Source organism: Bombina bombina, chromosome 6 (assembly GCF_027579735.1).
Source record: "Bombina bombina isolate aBomBom1 chromosome 6, aBomBom1.pri, whole genome shotgun sequence".
In the NCBI taxonomy this organism is placed as follows: Eukaryota; Metazoa; Chordata; class Amphibia; order Anura; family Bombinatoridae; genus Bombina; species Bombina bombina.
In genome coordinates this window covers 102,883,297-102,896,425 of record NC_069504.1, presented here as the reverse complement: position 1 = coordinate 102,896,425, position 13,129 = coordinate 102,883,297, and the positions used below count along the sequence as shown (strand labels likewise).

Sequence of the window (13,129 nt, the reverse complement as noted above, 5' to 3'; positions counted from 1 at the left end):
AGAGTGAAAGAAACGCGACCCAGCCAATAGTGACAGTTGCACAACTGCTATAATTATTACCAGCTGCATTCAGCATCTGAGCTGCAGTGCTTATGGTTTCTTAGCGGGACTTGTGTGAGTTGTGCAAACTTACATTCTCTGATAAATGAGACGTGTATTGTTTAAATTACTGCATTGCAAAAAAAAAATACAGAATAAACGTTTTAAGGTTTGTGTTAGCTAAGTATACATTAGACACCGCCACCAATAGAAAAGATTTTTCAGTGTAATTGATTAAGTCTCTCTATCGCAAACACACACACAAATAAGCAGGAAGCATAAAATGAAACATTGCGTTTCAAGCCTCTCTTCAGCTCTGTCTACCATTTCAAGCTCTATTGGTCACCAGTGAGCTAGACCGCACCCCTTAAGCCCCACCTTCCTCCGCCCTAAAATGGCTGATCGATCAGCAACCTATTGAATTTGAGAAGGGGAAAAGGGCTGGGTTGTCTCCGCCCTTTATTTCTGTATGACCTGTCAACCAATCAGGTTTGAAGAGGTGAGCAAGCGTAGCCAATAGGAATGTCCTTGGTGCGGGGTGCTGGCACATTGAGTTCCGGTGCAGTTCAGTGTGTCTCAGTGTACTAAGGGGAGGTGTGCGTATCCCGGAGGCACGGTACGGACACATAGCTGCCCCTTTTGTGGTTGTATATGCAGCAGCTCTTCATCCGTATGGCGAGGGGTTAACCAGGACACTGACCTCCCCCACCCTGACAGAGGAACAGGGTGGCTGGCTCCTGTGCAACTTCCCGCTGTCACTAGGCAGCTTGGAATTAGGGAAAGGAGGCATGGAGCAGGGTAGCAGGATGGATCAAGCGCAGATTCTGAGGACTTGTATTCAGAAAGTTCAGGCAATGCATAACAAGGACCATAATGGAGAGGATAACTTCGCTTGTGACTTTATGGTGAGAGTGGGGGACTAATGCTATAGTCTGCTTAGTACTCATTGCTTCATGTGACATTCACTTAAACAACTAATTTAGTTCTAAACTATTTTAGCATATCAGTTAATATATGTTTGATATTGGGTATGTTGTCTTTAGATGCATTTGTGGTGGTAAATACGTCTGTATTATGATTGGAATTTATTTGTGGCAGTGTTGTCATCTCATTGTAAAGTTACTTATAGTTGTGCACTAAAGAAAATGCTGGTAGTTTACAATTATAATCTTAAATATCCACATAGATGTCAGAGGGTGGTATTGGAATTATTATGAAGCCTAATGATAGTATAATTAATTTTAGCTATAACGTACTAATGTATTTGGAAAACCCTTCCTGGTCTTCCCTCCCACCCATGTTCAGCTATTTCAGAACCAGTCCCCTCCTCTTATGCATTTGCTTCCCTCTTTACTCTCTCCTTCCTTCCTGACCACTTCATGGATTACAGCCTGTAGACTTGTAGGGAGGGTGGATTTCACCAAGGCTTCCTGCAACCAGAAATAAAATAAAAAAATGTTTCTATTATGCAATTATTGTGTTGGTTCACAATTTCAAGGAATTACAGCAAATATTTTAAATGTTATTGGTACAGATGGAGTTAAATGACCCACCCATAGCTTCTGTGTTACTATACATAATAGCATATATAAGTGAAACCTTGATATCTGTCTGGATTGTTTTGATTGGCATATACATACATATTTCTGCATGTTTCATTTAATTGTTAGAGGTTTCCTATCTTACCTCATGTCTGGTGGCACTTGGAGACAATGTATTTTTTTCTCCTGTAACTCATTCATTCATCGTTTGGTTAGTTTGGCAACATTTATGTCATAGGTTTTCTGCAACTGCAGTCTCAGATCTGTGTCAAATAGCCTGCCCCACCCCCAGCTGTTACAGCCTTTTCTTATTGTGTCAGATGGGTTCCCCTTGTTCGTACACGTTATATGCATCAATTGATATTTAGGTCTCAGATGGGCACACTAACACATTGGGCGCCTGTTTATCAGATGGACCACCCAGCTATTACAATTATTAAGTTAATAGATTAAAAGCATATTTTTCTCTGCATATGTCATAGCTATATTTTTTTTTTCTGTTGAGCCTGCTCATACATTGTGGCATTACAATGGAAGACATAGAATAAGATCCATATATTGTGAATCTTTTAAGAGGCTTGCACGCAAACGGATGTTCACTAAATCTCTTGGGTTTTAAAGGCTCCTCTGGTCTGGAAGTGAATGAGGAAATGAAATACAATTTAATGTAATTGGTATTGGTGGGTTACAAATAGTCTATACTTTTCCAAGGAGCTGTCACACCCTTAAAAACCTGTTCTGAAAACACTTAGACATTCTATTAAACTAGCAACGATTAAACTACCAAAATTATTGGTTGAATTCCCATGTCCCTTTCCGTCTTAGCACTATATATACTTGTGGTTCAGTTTATTGACATAAAATATGTATAAGCAAAGTGACAGATTTGTTGTACAATAGAAAAATATAGTTTGACATCTGCTTGCAAAAACAGTAGATCTCGGGCATTTTGTTAATTGCAGATACTAAATGTGTAAAATTTAGGAGGCGGGGCTTTATCTATGCATGATACTTACCTTGTGTTTATTTTGTCTAATATATTTTAAGTGATTATTCATTGTTTATTTACATATAGTGTATGTCAGCAAATGTCAAAATATATGCATACAAATTAAAGGGACATAATAATACTCATGCTAAATATTTTGAAAGTGATGCAGCATAACTGTAAGAAGCTGGCAAGAAAATATCACCTGAGCATCTCTATGTAAAAAAAATATTACCTAAAAAGTCCTTCAGCTCACCAGAGTAAGTGCTGTGTAAAGTTATTCTTCAGCTGCTGTCCAACTGCAAGTTGAGGGGGGAATAGCCAATTGGCAGTGCTGAGGTAATCTTTGCTGTTAGCTCATGAGATTTCATAGGACTTACTTAAACTAAATGAATAGGAAAATAACATGACTGCACATGACGGATGCACACTTCCTAGCAAGTCCTGGGACAAGCATCCTGACTGGCTGCTTAGTCTCTTTACAGTGGGGTGTGAATAATTGGTGAAATTTTGAGGAATATCTTCCTTTTTTTACATAGAGATGTTCAGGTGATAATTTTTAGTAAGCTTTTTATGTGCTTTGACATTTGAGTATCTTGTCCCTTTAAATATTTTAAAAGTGTGTGTGGCATTTTACAAGATCAGTCCTTTTTGGAATCCTCAGATGACTTTTTAAGAGGCTCTCGGGATAGTGGGGAGAAAAACACAATTTTCAGTTACATATAAGCAAAACCATGCAAAATATGAATAAGATTTAAAAAACAAAAACAAACTATGCATAATGAAACAGTTTATGGGGCATCAGATGTTAAAGGGACATACCAGTCAAAATTTAAATGCACATAGATTTTTTACATCTTTGAATAGAAACATATTTGCAATATACATGTATTAGCAAAAATACTTCTAGTAAAGGTTATCACTGTTTTAGTGTTAACATTTTTCTGTGCATGTGAAGCATAGCTAGATATTGTCAATGCACCCACATTTTAAATAATATAGCTGCTCAGATCATCACTGGGGCTTGTATCATGTCAGCAATTAACAAATTGAGTCATTACCAGATATTACAAGCACCTTAAGCTCTTAGAGCAAGTGCTGTGTTTAAAATGCTGGTGCACGGTGCATACTTGAATACATGTTTGAAACAGCTGTAGCTTTTATTAGAAGCATTTTGCCAATGCATGTATATTACAAAAATACTTCTGTTCAATACAGAAATGCACCCATGTGGTTTTCAGTTTTGGCTGGAATATCCCTTTAAGTTTAACATCCCTTTTAGTCATCCCTTTCCAGAGGAGGAAATGGGTCTGATTAAAGAATGCACTGGTCCTGGGAATATCCTCTGACTTATGGCCTCTAGCAGCTGTAACTATACTCTCAGGAACTAATACCAATATTTTGTTTATCATATGGACTAGACCATTGGGTGAATGTGGAAGTCTGCATCATTCTACCAGTGCTGTGCACGTCATTTTGTGTAATACCCTCCCTCTATCACAATATAAGTAACTTGAAATCACTGTTTGGTGGACGTAAGTGCAACTTTTCACTTGAATGAAACTATAATACTGCTTTATTGGAGTCTGTTTATATACAGAGACCTTTTCAATGTGACAGTTCTTCAAAATTGTTATCCGACAATTTTATGGAAAAAAGTTGTACGTTACTTGAGAGATCTTGTTGTCTAGGGAGCCACTTCTGTACTCTTGGCTTATAAAGGGGCATAAAAGTGTGCAGGGAAAATGCGCTAATTTGCTAGCACTGTTGCTATCGCTGTTCTCCAAATAGAATTTTGCCAGGGCATTATGAAGTAGCCAGGCTTCTGTTATTCTTTTCAAAGCACACATTTAATTGCATAATGGAATATAAATTTGATTTAATGACAAGTTTTGTGACCTACATTGAAAAAAGAAAATTTTGCTAATATTTGCTTAAAGGGACCTAAAACTCCAAATTTTTCTTTCATGATCCAGATGGAACATGCAGTTATAAGCAACTATCCAATTTACTACTATTACCACATTTTCTTTGTTTACTTGTTATCCTTTGTGGGGAAAGCAGGAATGTAAGCTCAGGTGTGTTCCAGTGTCTGCTACAGTGTTTTGCAACACTCCGCCAACTCGTGCGCACTTGCTTTTTTCCTTTGATACTGCAATTTCTATTATATAGTTATGCTCGTTTTTTCTTTTAGGGGTGATCCACATATACTTACTGCTGTTCAGATGCCTCTCGCTCTCCTCTGCTGGTGCAGATGCTGCGTCTTGGGGAAAAGGTGCAGTCACGTGACCGCATACCTTTTGACGTTGGCTCTAATCTCTTGAGTACATTGCGCATGTGTTGGCAAACAAGCTTCGGAGCGCATGTGTTGGGAATTGGATTGCAATGAGGAAATGAAGCTACAGAGCAAACCCAGGGGGTGCCCACCGTGATTGGCTAATGCAACTTGGCCTCACTGTGGGTTCAGAAACATGGACAAATTTGGAAGCCGATTGCAGATAAACTATAGACATATTTATGCTTTATCTTAACCTTTGCAGCAAGTTATGGATTTTTTTTTTTAGCCCTTTAAATTTTTGTTGGGGGTTGGTCGTTCAGTAAAATCAGCCTGGTGGTGTCCCTATTAAGTCATGGGAAAAAACCACTGATATCTATGTTAATATACATACAGTAGGGTCCATAAGTCTGAGTCTACCATAACACCCTGCATTTAGTTTTTTGTTTTTTTAAACAAATTTATCATGAGCAACACTAGACCAGATGGATGGTTAGGGAGTCCTGCCTGTTAGTTGCACACCGGTGTAGATCACTGTGCATTAAGTTTATTTATTTGCCTTAATGCCTGTTTTAACTAGGCCTATCATTAAAGGGACATTCAACGCCCGCTAGAACATAATTTCATGTTGTGTAAACTGAATCCAAAATTCGCCTGCACCACATCCCTGTTTTGTTTCTATATATAACATCCAAGTAATCCTCATTGTTATAGCTTCCCGTACCAGCAAAATATGGCTGCCTAACTCCCCCCACCGTTACGTAGGGACCTTCTTTTTGAAAGGATCAGCCAATCATGATCCATTCCTCGGACTGAAAATTAAAGCGTGTTCACGGACCTTAGCGCATGCGTATTAGCACTGATATCTAGGAGTGTGCAATAGAAGACTCCTACAGCTCTTGTAATTGCGATCGCGCTCGGTTTGTAATAAATGCGCATGCGCGATGACGTAGGAAGAGCGTCATCTGAAAATAACATGAACGTGCCTGAAGGGGATGTGTGATGGGGAAGAAGCATCAATGGGAGGAGTTAGGCGGCCATATTTTGTTAGTACGGTAAGCTATAACGATGAGGATTACTTGGACGTTATATATAGAAACAAGGCAGGGATGTGGTGCAGGCGGATTTTGGATTCTGTTTACACAACATGAAATTATGTTATAGCGGGTGTTGAATGTCCCTTTAATTCTACATGTTTGTGTATAATTTATAATCCACATTAGTCCAGCACTCATTTTGAGCATCCCAGATAATATTTACAGTTCCCAGAGATGTTCCAGTTATTGTGCAACTCAAGATATGAAAATTAGCACACCTTGCTCTTTCTTGGACTTACCTGACCCCACACAGCTTCAACATGTTTAAGGATTGTTCTGCTTAAAATTCAATCCTTCCCTAAATAAGCTAAAAGGGATGGCATGCCTCTGCACAATACAGTGGAACACTGTGTATTTGATCTTGCGCTATTCTCCAACTCCATACCTAATTAAAGGGACAGTCTACTTGAAGATTATTGTTTAAAAAGATAACCCCTTTATTACCCATTCCCCGGTTTTGCATAACCAACACTTTTTTTTTTTTTTACCTCTGTGATTACCTTGTATCTAAGCATCTGCAGACTGCCTCCTTATCTTAGTTCTTTTGACAGGCGTGTATTTTAGCCAATTAGTGCTGACTCCTAAATAACTCCATGAGAGTAAGCACAATGTTATTATATGGCACATATGAACTAGCAGTGTCTAACTGAAACTGTCAAAATGCACTGAGTTAAGAGGCGGCCTTCAAGGGCTTAGAAATTTAGCATATGATCCTACCTATGTTTAGCTTTTAATAAAGAATACCAAGGGAACAAAGCAAATGCGATGTAAGTAAATATGAAAATTGTTTAAAATTGCATGCCCTATCTGAATCATGAACGTTTCATTTTGACTGGACTGTACATTGATCACCACTGCTCTGCTAGTGACAGATGGTTGTGGATCATTTTGTGCTAGACTCTCATTTTTATGAATATAAGAAGCCTGAATGGCACTTAAAAGCTCTGATCCTAATGGATTCTAGTAGCAATAAAAGATGTCTGTTGTAATGGCTGTGTTTAGATTAAGGCATCTCGGGAAAGTCTCTGGGTAATGAGGAAAAAAATGTAACCATAACTCAGGTTGTGTTTAATTATGTATGGAGGGCTTTAAATACCCAGATAGGTCATGCAATTTTAAGCAACTTCTCAATTTACTTCTATTATCTAATTACCTTATCTATCCTTTGAAATCATCCTAGGTAGGCTCAGGATCAGCAATGCACTACTGGGAGCTAGATGGTTATTAGTGGCTACACATCTCTTGCCATTGGCTCAACAGATGTGCTCAGCTAGATCCCAGTAGTGCGTTACTGCTGACATGAACTATTACCTGCTTTACATGGGGTTAACCGCACCATTTTATGCCAGTAACAGTGCAATAACACATTACTATGTCTGGCACGTGCTGGGTGATGCAGTTTATAAAAAGTGTGATGTACGTTTTTATTGGGCTAGTGATGACTAGTCTTCAGGTTTGGTCTGCAGATGTTTTCCTGAATTGTGCTGTAAAGCTTGTGATAATATAGATCTGGTTGCCAGATTTCCTGCCATGTGTAGTCATTTATACACATTCTAGTTTGTAAGACAAGTGGCTTTTGAAATGTAAGGTATTTTTCTGTTTTTTTAAATCACAGAATATACGTTTATGCATTTGTGATTGGCTGATGGCTGTCACATGGTACAGAAGGAGTGGAAATATATATAACTGAAATTTGTCAGAAAAAAATCTACTCATTTGAAGTTCAGATTAAGTGCTATTAAGCACTAAGTGCTATTTCATTGTCTTTATTTTTATCCTGCATTTGATTATGCAAATTTACTGTATTTACTGATCCTTTTAATATACTTTTACTGATTACCTTTGTATCTAAGCCTCTGCAGACTGCTCCTTTATTTCACTTCTCTTGACAGATTTGAATTTATAGCCAATAGTTTTCATAAATAACTCCACAGGAGTGAATATATATATATCTATATATCTATATATCTCTATATATATCTATATCTATATCTATATCTATATCTATATATATCTATATATATATATCTATATAGATATATATATATATATATATATATATATATATATATATATATATATATATATATATATATATCTATATATATCTATATATATATATATATATATATATCTATATATATCTATATATCTATATATATATCTATATATATCTAGCACACATGAACTAGCGCTGTCTAACTGTGGAAAACTGTCAAAATGCACTGAGAGAAGGGGTGTCCTTCAGGGGCTTAGAAATTTGGTATATGAGCCTACCTAGGTTTAGCTTTCAATGCAGAATACCACGAGAACAAAGCAAATTTGTTGATAAAAGTAAATTGGAAAGTTATTTAAAATTGCGTGCCCTAAATCATGACAGTTTAATGTTGACTAGACTGTCCATTTAAAGCTTTAATACAGCTATGGGTGCTTTCCTTGTTCAGCATAAAATGCTTTTTGTTCTGCTAGTTTCAGATGAAGCAAGATGTTTTCTTTTGCCATTTTGTTTTAACCCTTGCAAGGGTGTGAAATAATATATAATTAAAGCTCCTGTGTCGTCCCTAATGAGGATACAGCTTGTGAGCCAATAAGGAGCAGGCATATTTGTGTATGTATCACTGGTTATCCTTATCTGGTGTAGAAAGGAGATGTTCTAGGAGTGCAACATTGACAGTGTTAAAGGGACATTATACACTCATTTTTTCTTTGCATAAATGTTTTGTAGATGATCTATTTATATAGCCCATAAAGTTTTTTTTTTTTTTTTTTTTTTAATTATTGTATAGTTTTGCTTATTTTTAAATAACATTGCTCTGATTTTCAGACTCCTAACCAAGCCCCAAAGTTTTATGTGAATACGCTCGACTACCTACTCCAGCTTGCTCCTGTTTGTGTGAAGGGGGAGGGGGGGAGTGTCTTATTTGCCACTTGCAGTGGGCTTTCCAGCTACCTTTTCAACAGAGCCAAAGTGACAGCTTCTAAGTAAGTTTTTAAACAGTTTTATACTGGATTTTTATATCAGTATCTGTGCATCTTATTCTTTATAGTAGTGTCTATTACATGCAGTTATATGAAAATGAGTGTATACTGTCCCTTTAAAGGAACACTGAACCCCAATTTTTTTCTTTCATAATTCAGATAGAGCATGCAATTTTAAACAACTTTCTAATTTACTCCTATTATCAATTTTTCTTCGTTCTCTTGCTTTCTTTTTTTTTTATTTGAAAAAGAAGGCATCTAAGCTATTTTTTGGTTCAGGACCATGGAAAGCACTTGTTTATTGGTAGGTGAATTTTACCCACCAATCAGCAAGAACAACACAGTGTGTTCACCAAAAATGGGCCTGCATCTAAACTTACATTCTTGCATTTCAAATAAAGATACCAAGAGAATGAAAATAATTTGATAATGGGAGTAAATTAGAAAGTTGCTTAAAATTGCATGCTCTATCACGATATAAAAAAAAATTTGGGTTGTGTCCATTTAAGTCAGTTGAAGTAAATTTTTTTTTATATATATATATATAATTTTTTTTTTTTTTTTTTTCAATTGGTTTAAATATGCAATTAGGCATTTTAATTTGTAACCTAGCACTATATTACCTATCTGCACTTAAATCAACTTTTGCTTCTTCTCTGGTGTCCGTACTCATCCTTGGCATGATACAGCCTTGACGTAGTATTTGCGCCAATCCTGGTTTTTATCGACTATATTTCATTTTTAGGTTTGACTATTTAATTTTGGATTATTCTACATAGTCATTTTATAAAATCATTATCTGGTTTCAAAATACATACGTCAGTCTAATAAATAAATTGTGTAGCACCTATGTTTCATATAACGTTGGCATACATGCATCTCAACCGGTGCCTTTTCACTTTGTCACAGACACGACTACCTACCAGGCCGTGGTTGTGGGTTGTGTGTGGGCCTGAAGGAGTTAACATCACTGGGCCATCTGCTACCTTTTCCCAGTTGTAAGAGCCAAACCAAATTAACCCCCAAATCAATAATTACTGCCACCTCCCAAGGCTTTTATATTCATGATCTCTCAGGCTACCCCTAAATGGTTAAATTTGAATTAACCCCTGGAAAAAACAAATAAGAATATTTTGGTCACACTGTTCCAAAGCTGTGAATTAAGTTTACAAGGCAGATCATGTGATGCAATTTATATTTGAATCTAATAAAAAGATTGCAGTGCATTCAAAAATATAAAAAAAATACGTTGACTGAGATGACCTCTAAAATAGAAACTCAATTACATCAAATAAACAAGGATAAAAATGCAGTTATCCTAAACTTATAATTTAGAATAAAAAAAAAATGTAAAACTCCAAATAATGCTGTTCTCTGAACCTCTTATAGTGTGGTGTTCCTGCTATATAGAAAGTGATGGCAAATCTGTTAGTAGCTGTTCTTTTTTAATATGATTGGATATTTTATTTGGATGGGCTGTGTGTCCTGATATTAGAGCCACCCCTTTCCTCTTAAAGCAGTTCTTAATTTTCCCAGGCATCTGAGCACCACTGGCTGCCGTAAAGAGTTGGGGCCTCTAACCACAAAAGTATCTGGGCCTGCTATCCTGAGGTGTCCTAAATCATATTCACTTACATACTGAGGTTTACATGCAATGGCTGAAGCATAGCAGGGGGATGGTGTGTGAGAGAGAGATGTCGGTCCCAGGAACTAAGAACAGGCAGGGAGAGTCCCACTAGGTCACATACAACCCAGGTCTGGTTCCAGTTGTAGCTGCCCATGTGGCAGCATGTCGGGGTATACCAAAATGAGTGTCTCTGGTCGACTTTAAAGGGACATGAAACCCACATTTTTTTTTTCTTTCAAGATTCAGAAAGAGAGTACAACTTTCTAATTTACTTCTGTTATCTAATTTGCTTAATTCTCTTGATATACTTTGCTGAAAAGCATATCTAGATAGGCTCAGTGGCTGCTGATTGGTTGCTGCACATAGATGCCTCGTGTGATTAGCTCACACATGTGAATTGCTATTTCTTCAGCAAAAAAAATGTCTAAGGAATGAAGCAAATTAGATAATACAAGTAAATTGTATTCTCTACTTGAATCATGAGAGAATTTTTTTGGGTTTAGTGTCACTTTAACTTGCATGGTTATAGTTACTAGTGATGCAGCATGAAGCAGTCTGTAACATTCCCCCTTATGGGTGTATCTCTCCTTTTTTTGTTTTTTTTTAATATAGAGGTTAAGACAAAGAAGTACAGACAATACAAGCTTTGATTGAATTGACCATGGTACAAGTCATATAGAGTCTGCACAGTAGGAATACATATATAATAAGATATAGAGACAGCGAGTTCTGCATTTATCTTAACGCACTAAATTATTTAGGTCCAGTGATGTTGAGTGACTAAAAGATAAGGCTAGCCAACAAGAGTAGGTATGGAATGTCAAAACATATCGAAGGCAAACTAACCATGATCAATAAATTACATTAATGATGATATGCACAACGTAAGAAACCTAGTAAACCTAATTTTTCTTTGTTTTACATACACATTTTATAGTAAATGTCTATAACCCCCCCTAAAATGCGCAAATAAGTAGGAGTAAAACATATTCTAAAAGTAAGTGGCCACGCTTGGAACACAAACTATATGCATAAAGAAAGGGGATGTAGATTGGGGGATATATTAACAGGGCCACTTTTGGACCCGTTCTAGGTTAATTTGCTTAACTGTATAAAAACTGATATTGATCTATTGTACTTTGAAGATATTGCATATAAACACATTAAGGCCACTTTTGGATCTGCTTTACAATACATAGAAGGTTTTTCCGACCATGTGGATGATAACATTCTTTATCCATAGGTCTCTATAAATTGTGAGACACCATTAACAGGAGGATTTTTTTAAGATTGTATAAATGGTCTTATATGCAATAAAGATGGCACAGGTCTATTCCACATTATGTCTCAGCAATGCAGTTGTAAATATTATGGTATGCTATACCCCCAAGGCAGAACCTGTTGTGATCTGAGATGTCATTGCAGAAAGAACTGAACACATGCAGGAACTGTTAGTACTTTCACTTTGCAGTGCTGCTCCACATCAGGCTGTTCTCTTCCAACAGAGCTGTGCTCTGGCTGCACTGTGTAAGTTTGTATTTATTGTTGACTGGCTCTTAGGTTTTTTTTTTTTTTTTTTTTTTTTGGTTTTTTTTTACCCCGTCCCCTAGCCTTTCCCGGTCTGGAAAGCTGTTACTTGTGATGTTTTCTCTTGATGTTAAACCAAGAGAAAAAGGAAACAAACTTATTCAGGAGACATTTTAAAAACCTAAAAGCTTTTTATTTTTTGTCTGCAGCCAATGTGCAATATTCAACTGCTGCATTATATTATAAAACTTTAAATATTGCTTTATTCTCCAGTTAATCAATACACTGCAATTGAGCTGGTTTGTAAATGCATAATTTAAAATTAAATTTTATTTAAAAAAGACCTGCAGAAACTTCTTTCTCTAAACAAATCTGATCGCAGAAAGTATAGAAAAGTTCTACCTCTGTGATGCTATAACATATTTACCAAGTATCCAAAAAATCTAAGTATGTGGAGACCCTGTTTATTTTAAGGATATGATAAATGCAGCTTTTGCCCACCATGCAATTAAAACCTTCTCTATGTTCAATAAAACAATATGTGGATAGTTCTATACCAATAGTCTATAAGATTATCATCAGTCATATGCAAGACTTAAACTAATATTGACTAGCAAGTACTATATACAAATAACTATACTTCAACGTAAAGTGGGCACCCCATGGTTAAAGAAGATAATAAACACAGCAGGGGTATGAGCATGAAACATTTTGAACTCTATAGCTGACATGTCGAGTATATATTGCACTTATGATTTTATATAAATAAATAAATAAAAAAAAAAAAAAAAAAAAAAAAAAATATATATATATATATATATATATATATATATATATATATATATATATATATATATATATATATATATATATATATATATATATATATATATATAATAATATAATATATTTTAAGAAGTAGCCAAAGTGTTAAATCATTGTTTTGTTCTGTGCACGATAGAGAAAAAAGTGTGTATGTAGTGCACTATCATAAATAGAAATCAGTATAACATCAATGATATAAAAGCAATGTTAATAAAGGACCCAGTCCTAAAT

At 35.9% G+C, this 13,129-nt stretch overlaps 1 protein-coding gene across 1 annotated transcript in view; it reads left to right on the top strand.

Annotated features, from left to right (window-relative positions):
- The first annotated feature begins 571 nt into the window (after window positions 1–571).
- PTPN12 (protein tyrosine phosphatase non-receptor type 12) overlaps window positions 572–13,129 on the top strand; it is a 330,655-nt gene continuing 318,097 nt past the window's right edge. Inside the window, exon 1 of the mRNA XM_053719169.1 lies at window positions 572–944. Within this exon, the coding sequence (XP_053575144.1) occupies window positions 828–944 (117 nt within the window). The 5' untranslated portion in view covers window positions 572–827. The remainder of the gene's footprint in view (window positions 945–13,129) is intronic.